The sequence below is a fragment of the Lycium ferocissimum genome, chromosome 4 (genome assembly GCF_029784015.1).
Source record: "Lycium ferocissimum isolate CSIRO_LF1 chromosome 4, AGI_CSIRO_Lferr_CH_V1, whole genome shotgun sequence".
NCBI lineage: Eukaryota > Viridiplantae > Streptophyta > Magnoliopsida > Solanales > Solanaceae > Lycium > Lycium ferocissimum.
This window is the reverse complement of record NC_081345.1, coordinates 30,838,712-30,853,859: the sequence shown is the minus strand read 5'-3', so window position 1 is coordinate 30,853,859 and position 15,148 is coordinate 30,838,712. Positions and strand designations below refer to the sequence as shown.

Below are 15,148 nucleotides of genomic sequence, written 5' to 3'. Positions count from 1 at the left end.
TGAGTGATTTTTGTTCTAGTTCCCTGAAATTTTTTATTAACTATCTATGCAGAATTTTGTGTTGGATAATTTGTCAGTTGTTTCTTCTTTTCTTACCTCCCCCCCTCTTTCAAATCTTATACTATTGGATTTTGTAGTTCAAAATTCAAATAGATGCACTTGAACATTTTCCCCTCCCCTTTCTTGTAATTTATGAGTACTTTCAAGAAATGATATATATGAGTATCCTAAGAATTTTGCAACCTAGGATGAAAAGCATTTTATTGTATGCTGACATTATTAGGTCATGGGCGAATCCCTCACTTCATCCATATGTGTACTTATAAGTTAACTGCAACAAGTGTCAATAGCAGTTGTGGATTAGTAACCTGGAAGTAATTTTTTTACAATAATTTGAACCGCACTTATTTGTAAAACTAGTGTCACTTGGCCCGTGTTCCAAACCGACATTAAAAATTCAATTTGTAGATATTTTTAATTTTTTTTTACTCTTGGTTTTTTATTTTTGTAACATCAGTTTGACGTTTTCAAAAGACTTCTAAAATATTGAAAAAACACATGTATAATATATATATATATATATATATATATATATATATATATATATATATATATATATATATGTATTAGATTTTTTTAGGAAAAAAATCAATAATTGAAAGCTCTTCAAATTTAATTTTTTGAGATTAAGTCCCCGATGATCCAAATTGAGTTTTTCATATGTTAAATTAGTTTCATCGAGCTCTTTGAATTGAACTCATATTGGCTAACTTATTTTTTACCAAAAATATTTTGCAAAAAACCGGATAATTAATATGTTATGTAATTTAGGACAAAATAGTTAATTTTAACATGAAAAAAATTCTTACTCCTAAATTATATAAAATATATTATTTGTTTTTTTTACAAAATATTTTAATAGTAAAAAAAGTAAAAAATATACTTTTGCAATTGTCTAGTATTATTACTGTATCGAAATTTTATTTCTTTAAAATACAATGTTTTTCAAACATTTTTAGACTATGCAAAAATAATATAGTTCCTCTTTTAATATAGTAATTTATTAGATATTTTTATGTTAAAAGTGCGCGCATGCAAAATTTGATTAATTAACTACCATACTTTGGATTTCATTTTTTGATTGCAACTGAAGGGATATTAGTTACATTTTTGATAAATTTTAAAAGTATTTAACAATGATACATTGAAAAAAGTTTAATAATATTTTCACATAAAAAACTCAAATATGTATGAGTATGCTTTGTGAGGGCCACTATAACATTTTCCATGACATCATCTTTTTAAGTGGCATAAAAAAATCCTAAAAGTTCTTAAAATTTACTAAAGTGTGTGACAATTTATAAAGTCATAAAAATTTTAAGTAACGGTGAAGAGAGATAAAAAATTTATGTGAGGACTACAAAACATGGGGATTCTCCCTTATATATAGTAGTATAGTAAAATTTGAAAGAAGACAAAAAAGGCTAACATTTTCTTGATTATATTGGGCTAAGTATAAAAACTAAAAATACCATAAATGGCCACTTCTAATGGAATGAAGAAGAAGATTTGACTGTTAATAGTGGAATATTTAGGCAAAGATCTGGAATGACAGTAGCAGCCACGTGTATATCATCAACGAATCAGAGCTTTTGCAGTGAAATGTGGGGACGATAAAAAGTTGAGATTAACCCTTATATATATAGTACTAGTGGTATTTGGCCCGTGGTAAGCTCGAGCCCAAACTACATTAAATTTATACTTCGCAACCTTTTTTTTGCTTTCTTGCTATTCTTTATTTTTTGCATTGTTTTTGCAACATTATATTAGTTGCAAGGTAGTTTGATAATATTTCCATATTTTTAAAATATTAAATTATATAAAAAAAATTAAGTTAAAAAACAACATTTTTCCTATAGCATATTTTAGACTTTTTTTTTTCTTTTTCAAACAAATGCATGCACCAAGGCTCTTCTCTTCTTTATTTTAATGAAAGTTTTTTCTAGTAAAATCTTTTACCTTATGTTGGATTAACTTCATTATTTTTTTTCAATTAAACATATATTGGGTAACTCATTTTTTTGCAAAAAATATTAAAATATCTAAGTAATATCGAAAATATCTGATGCTACAAATTATTGTATGATAACCTTAATGAAGTTAACTTATAAATAAAGATAGCATTTAAAATCAAATAATTAAAAGTCTTGATACGGCAAAACACTTTTACAGATGTTCCTTCAAATTAAATCATACTAAAAGAGTTGAAAAGTTAATGAAATCATTTGTTTTTCTTAATTTAATCTTTCTTTTTCCTTAAAAAATGCATATTAAGAAATGATGTACTTTTTTATTTTTTATTTTTTAATTTAATATACCTTTTTAGGAAATCTATGTTGTAATTTTTTTAAACGTATGAGACATTAGTATTTCATGTTTAACTAAACCATTTTGTCCTAAATTATATGGAACATTGATTATCCTATCTTTTGCTACAACATTGCAATATCAAAAAATGTGAAAAATCACTTTCATTTGCAATTATTTAGTATTATTTTTATTTGGAGAGTTAAGCTCTAATTTTTAATTATTTTTTCAAACATTTTTAGCTATATATATAAAAACAATTGTTTAATAACTTTTTTACTTGTCCATTATAAATTTCTTTTGAAAAAAGATAATTTAAAACAAGCTTAATAACCATTTTCTCATAAAAGAAATACAACAAATTTTTGGATCAATTTTAAATTTTGTTGAATAAATATGTCTTTTGTGGGGTCACTATCACATTTTCCGTAACATCATCACTCCTTATATCATTTAAGAAGTCCATGTAACTAACCAAATTTATTAAAATAGGTGAGAACTTCCAAGATCATTAATACTCCAAATAGGGATAAAATGGACAAGTTTTTTTTTTTTTTTTTTTTTTTTTTACTGAGAACTACAAAAATTGGGTAGCTTTTAAAAGATAATCCACAAGGACAGAAGTAAATTTGAGTTCTTTTATTTTGATCTAAATGTTTGGTTGTCATAAAAAAAATAAGGACAAATGTAAGTTTGACTTTAGAAAATAAAGTCAAGACCTAAAAGTAATTAATGAAAAAGTTTAAGATTATATTGGAAACTTTTGTGAGGACTACAAAAGCCCCTAGATTGTCCCTTATATATAGTAGTAATAATATATCTTTACACTGGCAAATGCATAAAAAATAAAACTATAGATCAATAACTAGTATTAGTACTACCAAGGATACAAAAAAGCCAATCAAAATCTGTTTTCTCACAATCTAGGTATTAAAACTATTGATTAACACAAAAGTAGGAAAACAATTTGAAAAGGTTAAGGAGACCGATCATCGTATCTTATGATACTCTAAAATTATTTAAGTTATTTATTTAATATGTAGAAACTGACTCCTTAATGATATACGTATAATTTCTATGCTTAAATAAGCAAATTGATAGATGAAACTTTAGAAGTAAACGATCTGCATAATTTCTTCATCAGAGTGTTTATCTATACAGGAGAAATTTTCCTGCTGAATATGAAATGGAGAATCTTTTGGTGTATCACTTTTTCCCCCCTCCTTCAAACTAATGTTTCCAAAGTTAATGATCGAAGTTGGATTCGATGACACAAACAATTTGTCCCGATCGTCTAGGAATGCTATACATTGGATAAAGAGAGGGTAAGAAAGATATAAAACAATGGAGACCATTTCATTACTGATAGAGATCCTCATCAAATCAACACAATTAGTGGATTTCTGCGTATCCCATCACTAACACAAAAGTACTAACCAAAATTCCTAATTAAAACAACCAAACAAACCTGAAAATTAAAAATACAAATAAAAAGATTGGTGGAAGAACCAAAAAGTCATCTCTCACCAATCAAGTTAAGTACAATAAACAGAGAAACAAGTGAAATTTAAGTTGGTTTCATATTCTGAAACATTGAATCCCACCTGATCTCTTCAACTGCAAAGGAATCCCAATAGTTACCATAATCAACCTCCATTTTCTCATGATCACCACGAAGATCATGAACCATTGGACTCGAGAAACTATTAATTCTTGAACTAGACATGAATATTGGACTGCCATTTGTAAGCAACAAAGTACTATTCTGCCTGGCTGGTGCCACAACACTCTTGTTCCTCTTCAGCATTTTTGGTCTCTTCCAAACTCTTGAACTGTAACTTCTTCTTGGCACAATTGCAAGAGCTGATTCCTCGCGACGAATCCACGTCCTAAAATATTTTGAAAAACGTTTCTTGGTACGTTTCATTACCCTGAGAAACCTCGACATGGAATTTGGAACGTTTCCTCGATCTTTCTTGGCAAGTTTGAGAATTTCTAGCCGGTGTTTGGCAATAGAAACGCCCATGCTTTGGAGGAATTCGTGGTTGAAGTAAGGGACATCGTCTTTTTCAAGCTCGTTATGAGCAAATGCTAAGCCATATTCATAAACAAGAGATGGCTCTAGCTCTGTTTTGGACAGCCAAGAAAACCAATCCATGGGTTTTTGTTGTGTTCTTGGAAGGAAAATAGAGGTGTTTGGAGGTATTTATAAAGTTTAAAGTGAAGACACTGAAGGAAAACAGAAAAGCTAAAGGCTAATGAAGTGTTGAGAAATTTGACTTTGCTTTTTTCCTCAGTGGGTGTGTGTGGCTTTGCTTTGTTGTGGTGGTAGTTGAAACTTGAGAATCACTAAAACAAAAAGATGGAATTATTGCATATGGTTTGTGGGTCTTGAGTCTTCAAGGTCATGTTCCCTCCAAAATTGGGCAAGTGTGAATTGTGACTCTTCAAAAAAGAGTGAAAAATAAGAAATGTTGGAATTATATTGCCATCAATCACGGCGTGGAAAAAGGTTGGATACATGGGGTCACCTTTTTTTTTTTTTTACCTTGCCACTAGCTCTACTCTGCTTTTGCTTTTCCCTTGCCTTTTGCTCAATGGATTAGTCACTCCAAAATGCAAGGAGAACCTTTTCTAATAATACACCTATACCCATTTGCGAAGCCAGAATTTCCGTAACGAGTGTTCAAGGTTTAATATTAATGTATGGAAAGTATTTTTGATCGATATATATAGTATAATTTTTCACATATTCAATATAATTTTCTGATAAAAGGTGTTCAACTAATCTTTTTCACTTGTAGCCACTCCACTGCCTAAACCTCTAAGCAAAAGTGTAGGATTATTTTTTTAACAGCGGTGTCCGAACTAGTTTGATATTTGCTATCTCCTATCCGTGCAAGTATGGCAATTCTACCTCTCTAGTCTAGATATAGACAAATGAAAAGAAATCAACTATGATCTTAATCCCACCTTATTAACTATTACGTCGGTGTGTGCAAACCTCTCAGCAAAAGTTGTGCATTAATTTTCATGTTTAAAGACTTTGATTTCTTTCTTTATGTTTTCCCTCCACTCCTTTGTATGCTTGGAATACAGTTTGGACAAATGGAAAAAAGCTTTTCCAGATCTTTGACTAGAATCTGCTTTCTCCAGAAGGTACAAAAGCGTAGGTTTGAAGTTTGATTATGCATATATTTTGGTTAATGAGGTTTGACTCAAATTAATTTGCAAAGTCAGTTAATTTTAAATTATTATATATTCATGCAAAGTGAATAAAATAGTACTCTGCGCTGGCTGAATTAAATCCTGAATCCATTCATGTCTATAAGTTTGATTTAAACAAAAAAAATTATCATATTTAGCTTGGAGTGGGGAAGAAAAGTTCGAAAACAAGTACTCCACTTGATGACCTCTGAATAAATTCTCTTTAAATGGGAATGAATGATGTTTCATGGGATCGTGACTCACAAATAATGTTCCTTTTGAACTTAATCACAGGTTACTACTATAGTTATCATGTGATTTCTTGAAAGATCCCAACAAACAAATCTGCTTTATAAAGTGCACGAAGTAATGATTTGCAATGGTTTGTTCCTAAAGTTACCAACATCTGCATATCATCCTTATTATTTGAAACTTGGAATTTGAAAAAATAGGTCACGGACCGGCAAAAACTGGAATCAAATTACTGTTACCCATGTGAAAAAAGCAACCTTCTCTTTGGAGTTTCCGTCAAAAACAAAAAGCTTGTAGTAATTCTTAACCAAAGGAGATTTTTATGATTTTTTCCTTTCATTCTTTTTCACAAAATTTACATAGGATAAGATTTTAAGTCGTGGGTATTTGCAGGCAAAATAATCCATTTGGAATGCCAGAATTGTTTCTTAAACAAAATATAGGGAAAAGAGGAAATAAACAAACGAAACGGATTAAAAAAATGATCTTTACATTTGTGAAGTCTTTCGGGTTAAATTATGGAGTAATCAAGAGTCAAGGGACTTGCTATAAAATCACGCTTCCACAACTGATTTTTTGCTTAACTGAAATTCAACTAAAGATGTCAAGATTGGTGACAAATTTATTTCAAAGGATGGTTCTTCCAGGGGTCAATTTCAAGCACTATCATTGCACATTCTATTTTTGCTAATAAAAGTTCTCTGGGATCCGGATTCAATCTCGTTAAGGACTATCAAATTTCATTTTCTATATGTAAATTACTAAAAAAAAAATAATAAAAAAAAAAAATACTGCAATGGACGGGAAATTATATAAGATTGGAACTTGGAAGTTGGAATTAGCTTTGTCTCCAAATCTTTTGCTAAAAAAACTAAAAAAATTACTAGAAAAAGCACCTCTTCACTACAAGCAATATATTAAGAAAGGATTGAGCTTCTTTTGGCTACATTCTAGGAATAATATTTGTATATTGATATTTTAGACAAGTACACCTCAACTGGCTCCTGTAAACACCTAAATATGGTATAAGACAAGAAATGCGGGGGATACACCATCACTAATATGTTTGAGAGATTTGGAAAAAGTATGCAACAATAAAAATGAACTGGGGTAGGGGTGGATTTTGGAGTCAAAAGATATGTTTTATTCATCCAAAAGATAATTTATGAATGAAAATATATAGATTTAAAATCTCAAAAAATGTTAAGTAATACTTATATCGATCCTGTGAGAAACACGCGGATTTTATTATTTTAACATAAATTTGTCTATATACTAGAAGTTTGGTGTGGTTGTTAGAGTCAATTGTTATGCAGTTGACATAATTTGTTCTTCAGTAAGTAATATACTAATGAACACGAGTTTTGAGTCCTAACGCCACAGTGGTGGAGTAATAATTACTTGTTCATTCTTAAATAAAAGTTTCGGATTCAAACCTAGGAAATGAAATTGTCTTTTAGGAAATACTTAACCCTCAAATGAAATTTTCCGACACGAATTCAAATAAATTAGTGCCAGAAAAGATACCAAACACCCCAAAAAAAGAAGAGTTTTGAGTCCTAAGGAAGGGTTATTAAGTGGTTGGTGATGTACAAAACACATGACTTATCCATTAAAAATTTAATGTATGTTGTCCTATATTGTGGTTATTTTTAGAACATTAAAGTATTTTCTGCATATTCCAATAATAAAAGTTAGTAAAGGAATGAACCTACAAACTATATAAACTAGGTACAATTACAAAAATACCAAAAAAAAAAAAAAGAAAAAGAAAAAAAAAGGGAAATCTTTTATCTTTTAGATCCCCTTGGACAGTTGAGGGGACAATGTAAGATTTGGTCACATGTATTTCTTTTTTCACCCTTCTAAAATGAAAAGTTTGGTTTTGGACAAAAAAACAGAAGTTGCGTCTTAAAAGCCTAAACCCTACAAACAGCTGCCCCTCCCCAACCATCAGTGACTCAGTGTGGAACCCTTCTGCACTAACTGCAACTATTACTTCCCAAATCTGAATCTTTCTTACATTTTTTAGGTATTCAATGGATGTGGAGATACTTTCCACCACCAATGTGGGTTTGCAGAGAATGATTTGTTCAGTGGTGCTTGAAACTGCTTTGGCTGCTCAAAAATCTCTTCTTTCTCTTCTCTTCATGGTACATTCTTAGCCCTTTAACTCCCAGACCTTTCTCTTAACGCCATTTTAAGTTTCATTGTACTGAAAGTTCAATTCTTTTCTTGGATTGTGTCTGTGTTTGTCTCAATACTACTATGTTACAGCACCTTCTGTAGAAGAATTGTAGTTTATCTTATTGTCAAATGATGTTCTGCTCTGGGAATCTCTAGGAATATACATGTAAAATGTTTGGAGTCAACTTGCTTTATAGTTTTTGTAGTTGGTGTCTTGTTATAACAGTACTATTTTGGTTCCTTTCATTGATAAATATGTGCTAACTCAGATGCCATTTTTTCAGAGTGAATTTCTATGCTTGTACCCTGACCTTGTTGGAGTAGAGAAGAGGTACAGAAAAATTCTGATCTTCCTTGGTTAATTGTATTCCTTTTTGTTTGTCTGTGAGTTTGACAAGTGTTCATTTGATGCCCAATCATATTATAGGTTTCCTTTTGGTGAGCTTAAAAGAGCTACCGTGCCAGATAATGAACCCAAAGATTCAAGTGATACTGAGGATGATGATGATGATGAAGATGGCGAGGGCACCGATAATGACGAAGACGATGATGAAGAAGGAGGAAGTGATGATGATGATGAAGAGGATTCTGATGGAGATGATGCTGGGGCAAATGGAAATGGAGGGCATGATGATGATTCCGATGACGAAGATGACGATGAAAATGATGATTCCGATGATGAAGAGGATGATGATGATGAGGATGATGACGAGGAAGAAGATAATCAGCCACCATATAAGAAGATAAAATGAGAAGATCATACTACACTTTCCCAATTCCTTAGTTGATAGAAATGATTTGTTTTACAAATTCTATGGTGAAGTTAACCTTTTCTTGTCTGTTCCTACACTAATCAATTAAAAAGTTCTAGCTCTTGGAATGGCTGTTCTTGTTGTCAGTTTATACCAGATTTCTGGCATAGCTCAAAGTGAGGAAATTCTGTATGCTTAAATCTCCCAAATTCCTTAAATTTAGTGGGGTTCATAACAGATGTAAAAGAGCTAGAGTTTGGTGATCCACATTGACCTAACTTCCAATTTAGTCCCTCTGTCGATAAGAATGACATACAATGGGTTTCAACAAATCCTTTATTCTCAAGACTGATCCTGAATGCAGTGTAAGACTTTTGTCCATCTTCTATCCTAGCTATTCATGGTGTCTTGAACATATTAATCTTCATTCCACATTTTTGACCTTACAGGGCAGACAACTCTTGTCCACCTATGGCTGGTGATACCATTTGAGTTGCACAAGAAGTCCAGAAATCTTATTTTGATTCACTAGAAAAGATCACTTGAAGGGCATTCCCCACATATTGCCCGCCATAAAGTGTCTAGAATACAGATATAGCCTGGTGTCTTGTATAATCAGTACAACCATGTCTGATAACATCATCTAGCACGGTGTTTAGAGTTGCAGCATTCATAATCAGTCAATAAAGAATCTAAATTGGAAATGGCTACTAGTTAATTAGTAAATGAAAAGGATAAATCATTGAAGCTTAAGGCTTGAGCAAAGATAATTGCATATTATCAGCTTTTACAGAGGATCATGGGAAGGTATCCAAATAAAATCTCACTATGAGACTACTAATTCCTAATAAAAGTGATGCTAATCATGGTCAGCATAACAAGGACTGCATCCATAATTCATTTCAGAATTGAACCCATTAGCCTATGTCAATATAAAGTTTTAGAGAATATTCTGCCACAAAGAATACTTCTGAAGTTCTACACAAACATTGTTACTAGTATAACTTACTGAGGCAATTTTCCAGAACGAAAAATGGCAAATTTAGAAACACTAGAGTAGGAATAGTTAATACCATGACTCTTCAAAAACTCCTCCAGCAAATCCTTAGCTCTTTCAGGATCAGAACTCTCACATTCAATCTCATAATTCATTCCAAAATCATAATGTGTTTCATCTAGCTCCAATTTCAATCCATTCCACTCATACACTGCTCTCACATTCCTAAACCCGCCCAAACAAACCAAACCCTTTTCTCCAATTCCATACTCTTCTCTCACCCTTCGTATTATCCTCGAAGAATCGAGCAACACCAGCCGCCACGGTTCTGAAACACACGCCCGGCCAATGGAAGGGTCAATGGGTTCTTCATCTTCTTCAATACGACTGATACCTGTTGGAAAAAATGATTCAAAGCTGTAAAAAAATCACAATTGATTAGGATTTATTGTCAAATTCATATAGGAATAGGTTTTCCTGTTTTGAGTTAAATAGATTTCGTACAATTATAAATAGGGTTGCTAATAGGAGGTGATGCAATTTGAAGAAATGACCTTAAATCTAAGTGAACTGACCCTAATCGAATTGTTTGGGATTCAGAAGTGGAAGAAATCATTTTACTTACTAATAGTGGTCAAATTGGCATGTTACGAAGTCATGCCCCTATTGCCACAAATATAGATATAGGGATTTTGAGAATACGCCTTAACGACCAATGGTTAAGGATGGCTCTCATGGGTGGTTTTGCTAGAATAGGCAATGATGAAATCACTATTTTAGTAAATACTGCAGAGAAGGGTAATGACATTGATCCACAAGAAGCTCAGCAAACTCTTGAAATAGCCGAAGCTAATATGAAAAAGGCTGAAGGACGGAGATAAAAAATTGAGGCAAATCTAGCTATCCGACAAGCTAGAATGCTGGTGGAGGCTATCAATCCGATTGGGTACGTTCGAATAATAACAAGAAGTTCTCTTTCTAATCCTATTTAGATTCTGTCAGGTGAATACAATCGCATTAAGAGATTTATGATTTTATAAATAAATATTTTTACTTTCAATACCGTTTGAAATGAGGGGTTTAGCCTTGAGGGAGATAATGCATTGGGCATCGACATCGTAGAAGCGGAGACGGAGAACGGCGAGTTTGGAGGAGAGTTCGGAGTTGGGTCCGTCAAAGAAGATGTTCTCTTGAGCGTGAGTTTTGAGATGGTATGGTGACAGAATTGAGGAGACACGTTGGTGAGTAACGGCGTTTGGTAAACGGAGTTTCACTTCTACTTCCATTGAGTTTGTGGGGTTAGGAGCTGTGGATATAACGGAATGTGGGGATTTGCAGAGTGATGAAATTCGTGATGTTAAAGAAGAAAGGCGATGCATTGGCCAAAGATTGGATCAAAAAGTTACTTTTCTTTTTAGTCTGTTAAAAAATAATAATTTATATTTAAAAATAATTTAACTTAAAATTTTTTCTTTTATCTTAATGAAATAATTTACAGCTATACTATAATTTATTTTAGACCACAAGTTTTAAAAAAATCATTTTTTTTTTAAATTTCGTGTTTAGTCAAATTATATCACGTTGGAGGGAGTAAAAGCTTGAATGAGTGGTAGGATTCTTTTGGAAAGAGTCTTTCATCTCATTTGTCTTATCCGGGGAAGAGTGCACAAATAGAGGTATTTATTAGGATCCTTAGTGGAAGTTTATAAAGTTAAAACTTTAACCACCTCAAAATCAATACCAGACTAACTGGGCTGAAGTTGAGAATTGCTTGTTTGAAAATTTAAAGTGCAAATACTAAGGTTAGAAGTTGAGAATTGTCAAATCTAACTATCTAAAGTTTAACAGATTGAGCGTGCAATTTGAACATTTGGATTTAAAATTACGCTAGGGAGTCCTCAATTTCAGACTCCTTGTTTGAAAGTTTAAAAACTTTCAATCCAAAAAATTTGAAGTCCAAGACTTCAAAGCTCAACTTAAGACCCTAAAATATCTAAAGTGGGGTTAAAAAATATGCCTATTGAATATGTTATAACAATATACTACTCCTTTTCATAAACTTAATAAAATGATGTTACAAATTTATAGTAATTGATAACTCGATCTTAAGTTTGTTACACCGGCTAAATCTATATAATCTATATCTAATATAAAGCTATGCATAGATAATGTGATGTGGCACCTTTCTATGGCCAGCATTGGTATTTATTCTTTTTCTCACTTTTTTTTAATATCATTTTCCTTTTTTTTTTTTTTTCCATTTATGTGCTATATTAAAAAAAACTCAAAGTCACTATTTAATTAAATCTCTTAATTACGTGATCTGATGTTAATTAGCTTAGTCTTTCAGTTTATACGTTTTTGTATTCCAATCTAATGGAACACTCACGTTTGAAAATTGTATTCATTTGTCTTAACATTCTATTAATTAAGAATGGTATTTATTATTCTTAATATATTATTAAGAGTGATTACTTCTATTGTGATCGGTATCTTTTTATTTTCAAGTTTTGTTGAACAAGAAAATGTCGCATTTCTGGTAATAAAACATGAGCAGAGTTTTGAATCAAATTTGCTCCAGGTATGAAATTTTTAAAGGATTACCTAGAGTGTATGAATGGAATGTTTATCTTTGTTTTTTCTTTATTAGATATCATTGTTTTGACATGCTCAACACAATATTTCTTTGTTGGAAACTAGCTGAATGAGAAAATGATATAATTCCTCCCCATTCTGTCCCCTACTTCATCTTTTATAGGTTGTTCGAACAATTGTTACTTATTGAGTTGTTATTTTAGGTATAATATATGTTTTGACTGTTACTTAAGATTTTATTGTATTGTATTGTGAATAATGAAAATACCCATTTTATATAACAATCAATTAGTGCGATTCAGTGAATTCGTATTTCTACTTTCCATTATGGCCTTACTTACTATGTCATAGTTTATTTTACCCTTTATCCTAATTCTATATTTAAGTACTCTACCATATATTTTATTTCTCTTTCTTATTATGCCCTTACTTTTATTCTCTTTTCCATTGTACTTGTGCTTGCCATTGTTTTGTATTATGCCCTTTTTGTCTTTGTAGGTAAATTTCTTAACATCTCATCATGGAGAGCACTCTGAAATATCATGTATCTATGCATGGATTGATTTGGTTTACAACAAAATGGTTGAGGTGGGGTATATTTTTAAAAAAATGTATTCAATTTTTTTTGTTTGTTTTAATTTATGAAACAATATTGTATTATAAGATATCTACAATCTTTACATGGTGTTATAGTTTTAATGCTTTTTATTTTCCCGCTTTAAGTTTATTCACTTTGAAGAAGTAATCTTTTAGAATTTCAGTTACTGTATCTGAAGTGCCGGAGCTTAGATGTTCCGTATGTGTATTATGTTTGATAGAGTCATTTGCTCTTTTACTAGAGATATCATTCTGGCGATTTTTTTCTTGAATCACTCCCTAGAATCTTTGTTTTGTCAGTCTACCTTTATTAATATTCAACTGATGAGGTATACAATATTCACCTTGGCACTCTTTCTAATTACTAATATCAAGACCATTTTAATTGGGTTGCATATTTAATCTTAAGAAAATAAGAATAAGTGTTAACGATTTGTGGAAAGAAACAAAGTGCTAACAAAAAGTCCTTAGGAGAAGAAGATAAAAAGGCATATAACCATTTCCCCTAGATTATTAAGTTACCATTGTCCCTCTTTCTCCTTATTTTTAAGTTTATATATGTTTTTTAATTCAAGTATATATATCAGTTTAAGTGGGTTGTTTCATATTTAACTTGAAATATCTTTCGGTAAAAAATATTTATAAAGAATTTTAAAGAATCGCAAAAAGATGCTTTGTTAGTAAAGATTTTTTTTACGATTATTTTTTTTTTTTAAGATCGCGAACAAGACATCTAAGAATATATAAAAAAAAGGACATGTTATGTGCGACGCTCTAATATATCAATATACTTATTTATCTTGTCTCTCAATTTTTTGCCATTTTCCTTATTTCTAAAAACTTTCTGCGCTTTACTGAAAAAAACAACAGTAGCGTCTTTTAACTAATTTAACTGAAGAAAAAGGAAAAGTCGTGTCTTCATTGTTATTGCCCTCAGTCTCTTCACCTTCTTCCTCCCAGCCAAGATTGCTCTTCCTTCCTTCAGGATTGATATATATCATTGATTGTTTTACATAGTTGCTATAAAAATGAGCAACACTCCGCTCCAAAACGAGAAATCCGATTCTTAATACCAAAACCTAGAGTTTGTTCTTTTACACTGTAACCATCAATTACTCTCTCAAATGTAAGGAATATCTCTTCTACAAGGTTCTCTTGAAAAGTGTAAATATTTTCTTCCGCCGGTTATTCTTAATTTCCTTAGCCTCTAAATCTATGCTCTTCTCCTACTTCTTGCACAAGCCTACAGTTATCTTTTCTCCGTTTTCTTTTGATGCTCCTTCCGAGCAGTTGAGACAAAGCCATCATAATCACCATTTGAATCACATTGGTCCAGGTAAACATTCAACTACTATCCCGAGTAATGGATTTAATTAGTTTTTCATGGATGGAGCATAGCTCTTTGTTTTATTATATGAATTTGATCTGTCATGATAGCAAAAAATATTTCTTTGTTTTCTGTTTATGCCAATCTGTTTGTGCTTGATATTTATCCACTTCTAAACAACAGTCAAATGACACTAAGTATATGTTGTCTCATAATTTAAAATAAAGTGTTATCTACATCAAATCAGGGAGAAGATAAAAAAATGGATTAACATTAAGAGGAAAACCCAAAGAAGTAGAAAAGGGAATGTCTTTTAGGTTTTTATTACAAGTATTTGGATTTTTCGGTTTCAGCGTTAACACTCAAAACTTTTTTGCAGATTAACAGTGATGAAAATAACAATGGTAGACAGCACTGCTCCTTTAAGTTATGTTTATGATATTCTTTACACACACATTTACCATGAAAAAGGTAAGATGTTTTATTTAGTTCAATTCAATCATTGTTTATGCAATTAATTTTGAAAACTAGCAATTCAATGCGATTTGAGTATGTGTTATTGTAAACAACAATTTTGTTTTGTCTAGAGAATAAGAAGTTTGGGTCCATGAAAGTTATTATGATCCCCAAATTTATCACAACAAGTGTATGCCTATTATAATAGAGGTGTTAATGCATCAGCTTCGCGCAAGATGGCCATGTAATTGCTGTGTAGTCTATGTCAGACTTCTTCCCTTATTTTCCCCTTATTTAGTAATATACTAGATAATTTGCCCGCGCGAGTGACCTCATTAAACTTACAAATAATCCTTCCTAATATTCCAATATTAAAATAACGAAAACGTAGATTCTTGTAAAAACTAAAAT

At 31.3% G+C, this 15,148-nt stretch overlaps 3 protein-coding genes across 4 annotated transcripts; 1 reads left to right on the top strand and 2 right to left on the bottom strand.

The window, feature by feature from the left end:
* Positions 1-3,745: 3,745 nt before the first annotated feature.
* Positions 3,746-4,734, bottom strand: LOC132052256 (uncharacterized). Its single transcript, XM_059443704.1, has one exon. It carries the CDS (start codon positions 4,523-4,525, stop codon positions 3,935-3,937), a length of 591 nt encoding a protein of 196 aa, XP_059299687.1. The 5' UTR covers positions 4,526-4,734; the 3' UTR covers positions 3,746-3,934.
* Positions 4,735-7,684: 2,950 nt separating this feature from the next.
* LOC132052255 (pheromone-processing carboxypeptidase KEX1-like) lies at positions 7,685-8,893 on the top strand. Of its 2 annotated transcripts, XM_059443703.1 has the most exons (4): positions 7,685-7,790; positions 7,859-7,979; positions 8,298-8,344; positions 8,441-8,893. In XM_059443703.1, exons 2-4 carry the CDS (start codon positions 7,866-7,868, stop codon positions 8,763-8,765), a joined length of 486 nt encoding a protein of 161 aa, XP_059299686.1. In that variant the 5' UTR covers positions 7,685-7,790; positions 7,859-7,865; the 3' UTR covers positions 8,766-8,893. The 2 variants fall into 2 exon arrangements, with proteins under 2 accessions (XP_059299686.1, XP_059299685.1); XM_059443702.1 differs by having other exon boundaries at positions 7,708-7,979.
* Positions 8,894-9,606: 713 nt separating this feature from the next.
* On the bottom strand, positions 9,607-11,160 carry LOC132052254 (triphosphate tunnel metalloenzyme 3-like). Its single transcript, XM_059443700.1, has 2 exons — positions 10,826-11,160; positions 9,607-10,156 (listed from the first exon to the last, which is right to left on the bottom strand). Exons 1-2 carry the CDS (start codon positions 11,139-11,141, stop codon positions 9,771-9,773), a joined length of 702 nt encoding a protein of 233 aa, XP_059299683.1. The 5' UTR covers positions 11,142-11,160; the 3' UTR covers positions 9,607-9,770.
* Between the last annotated feature and the right edge of the window lie 3,988 nt (positions 11,161-15,148).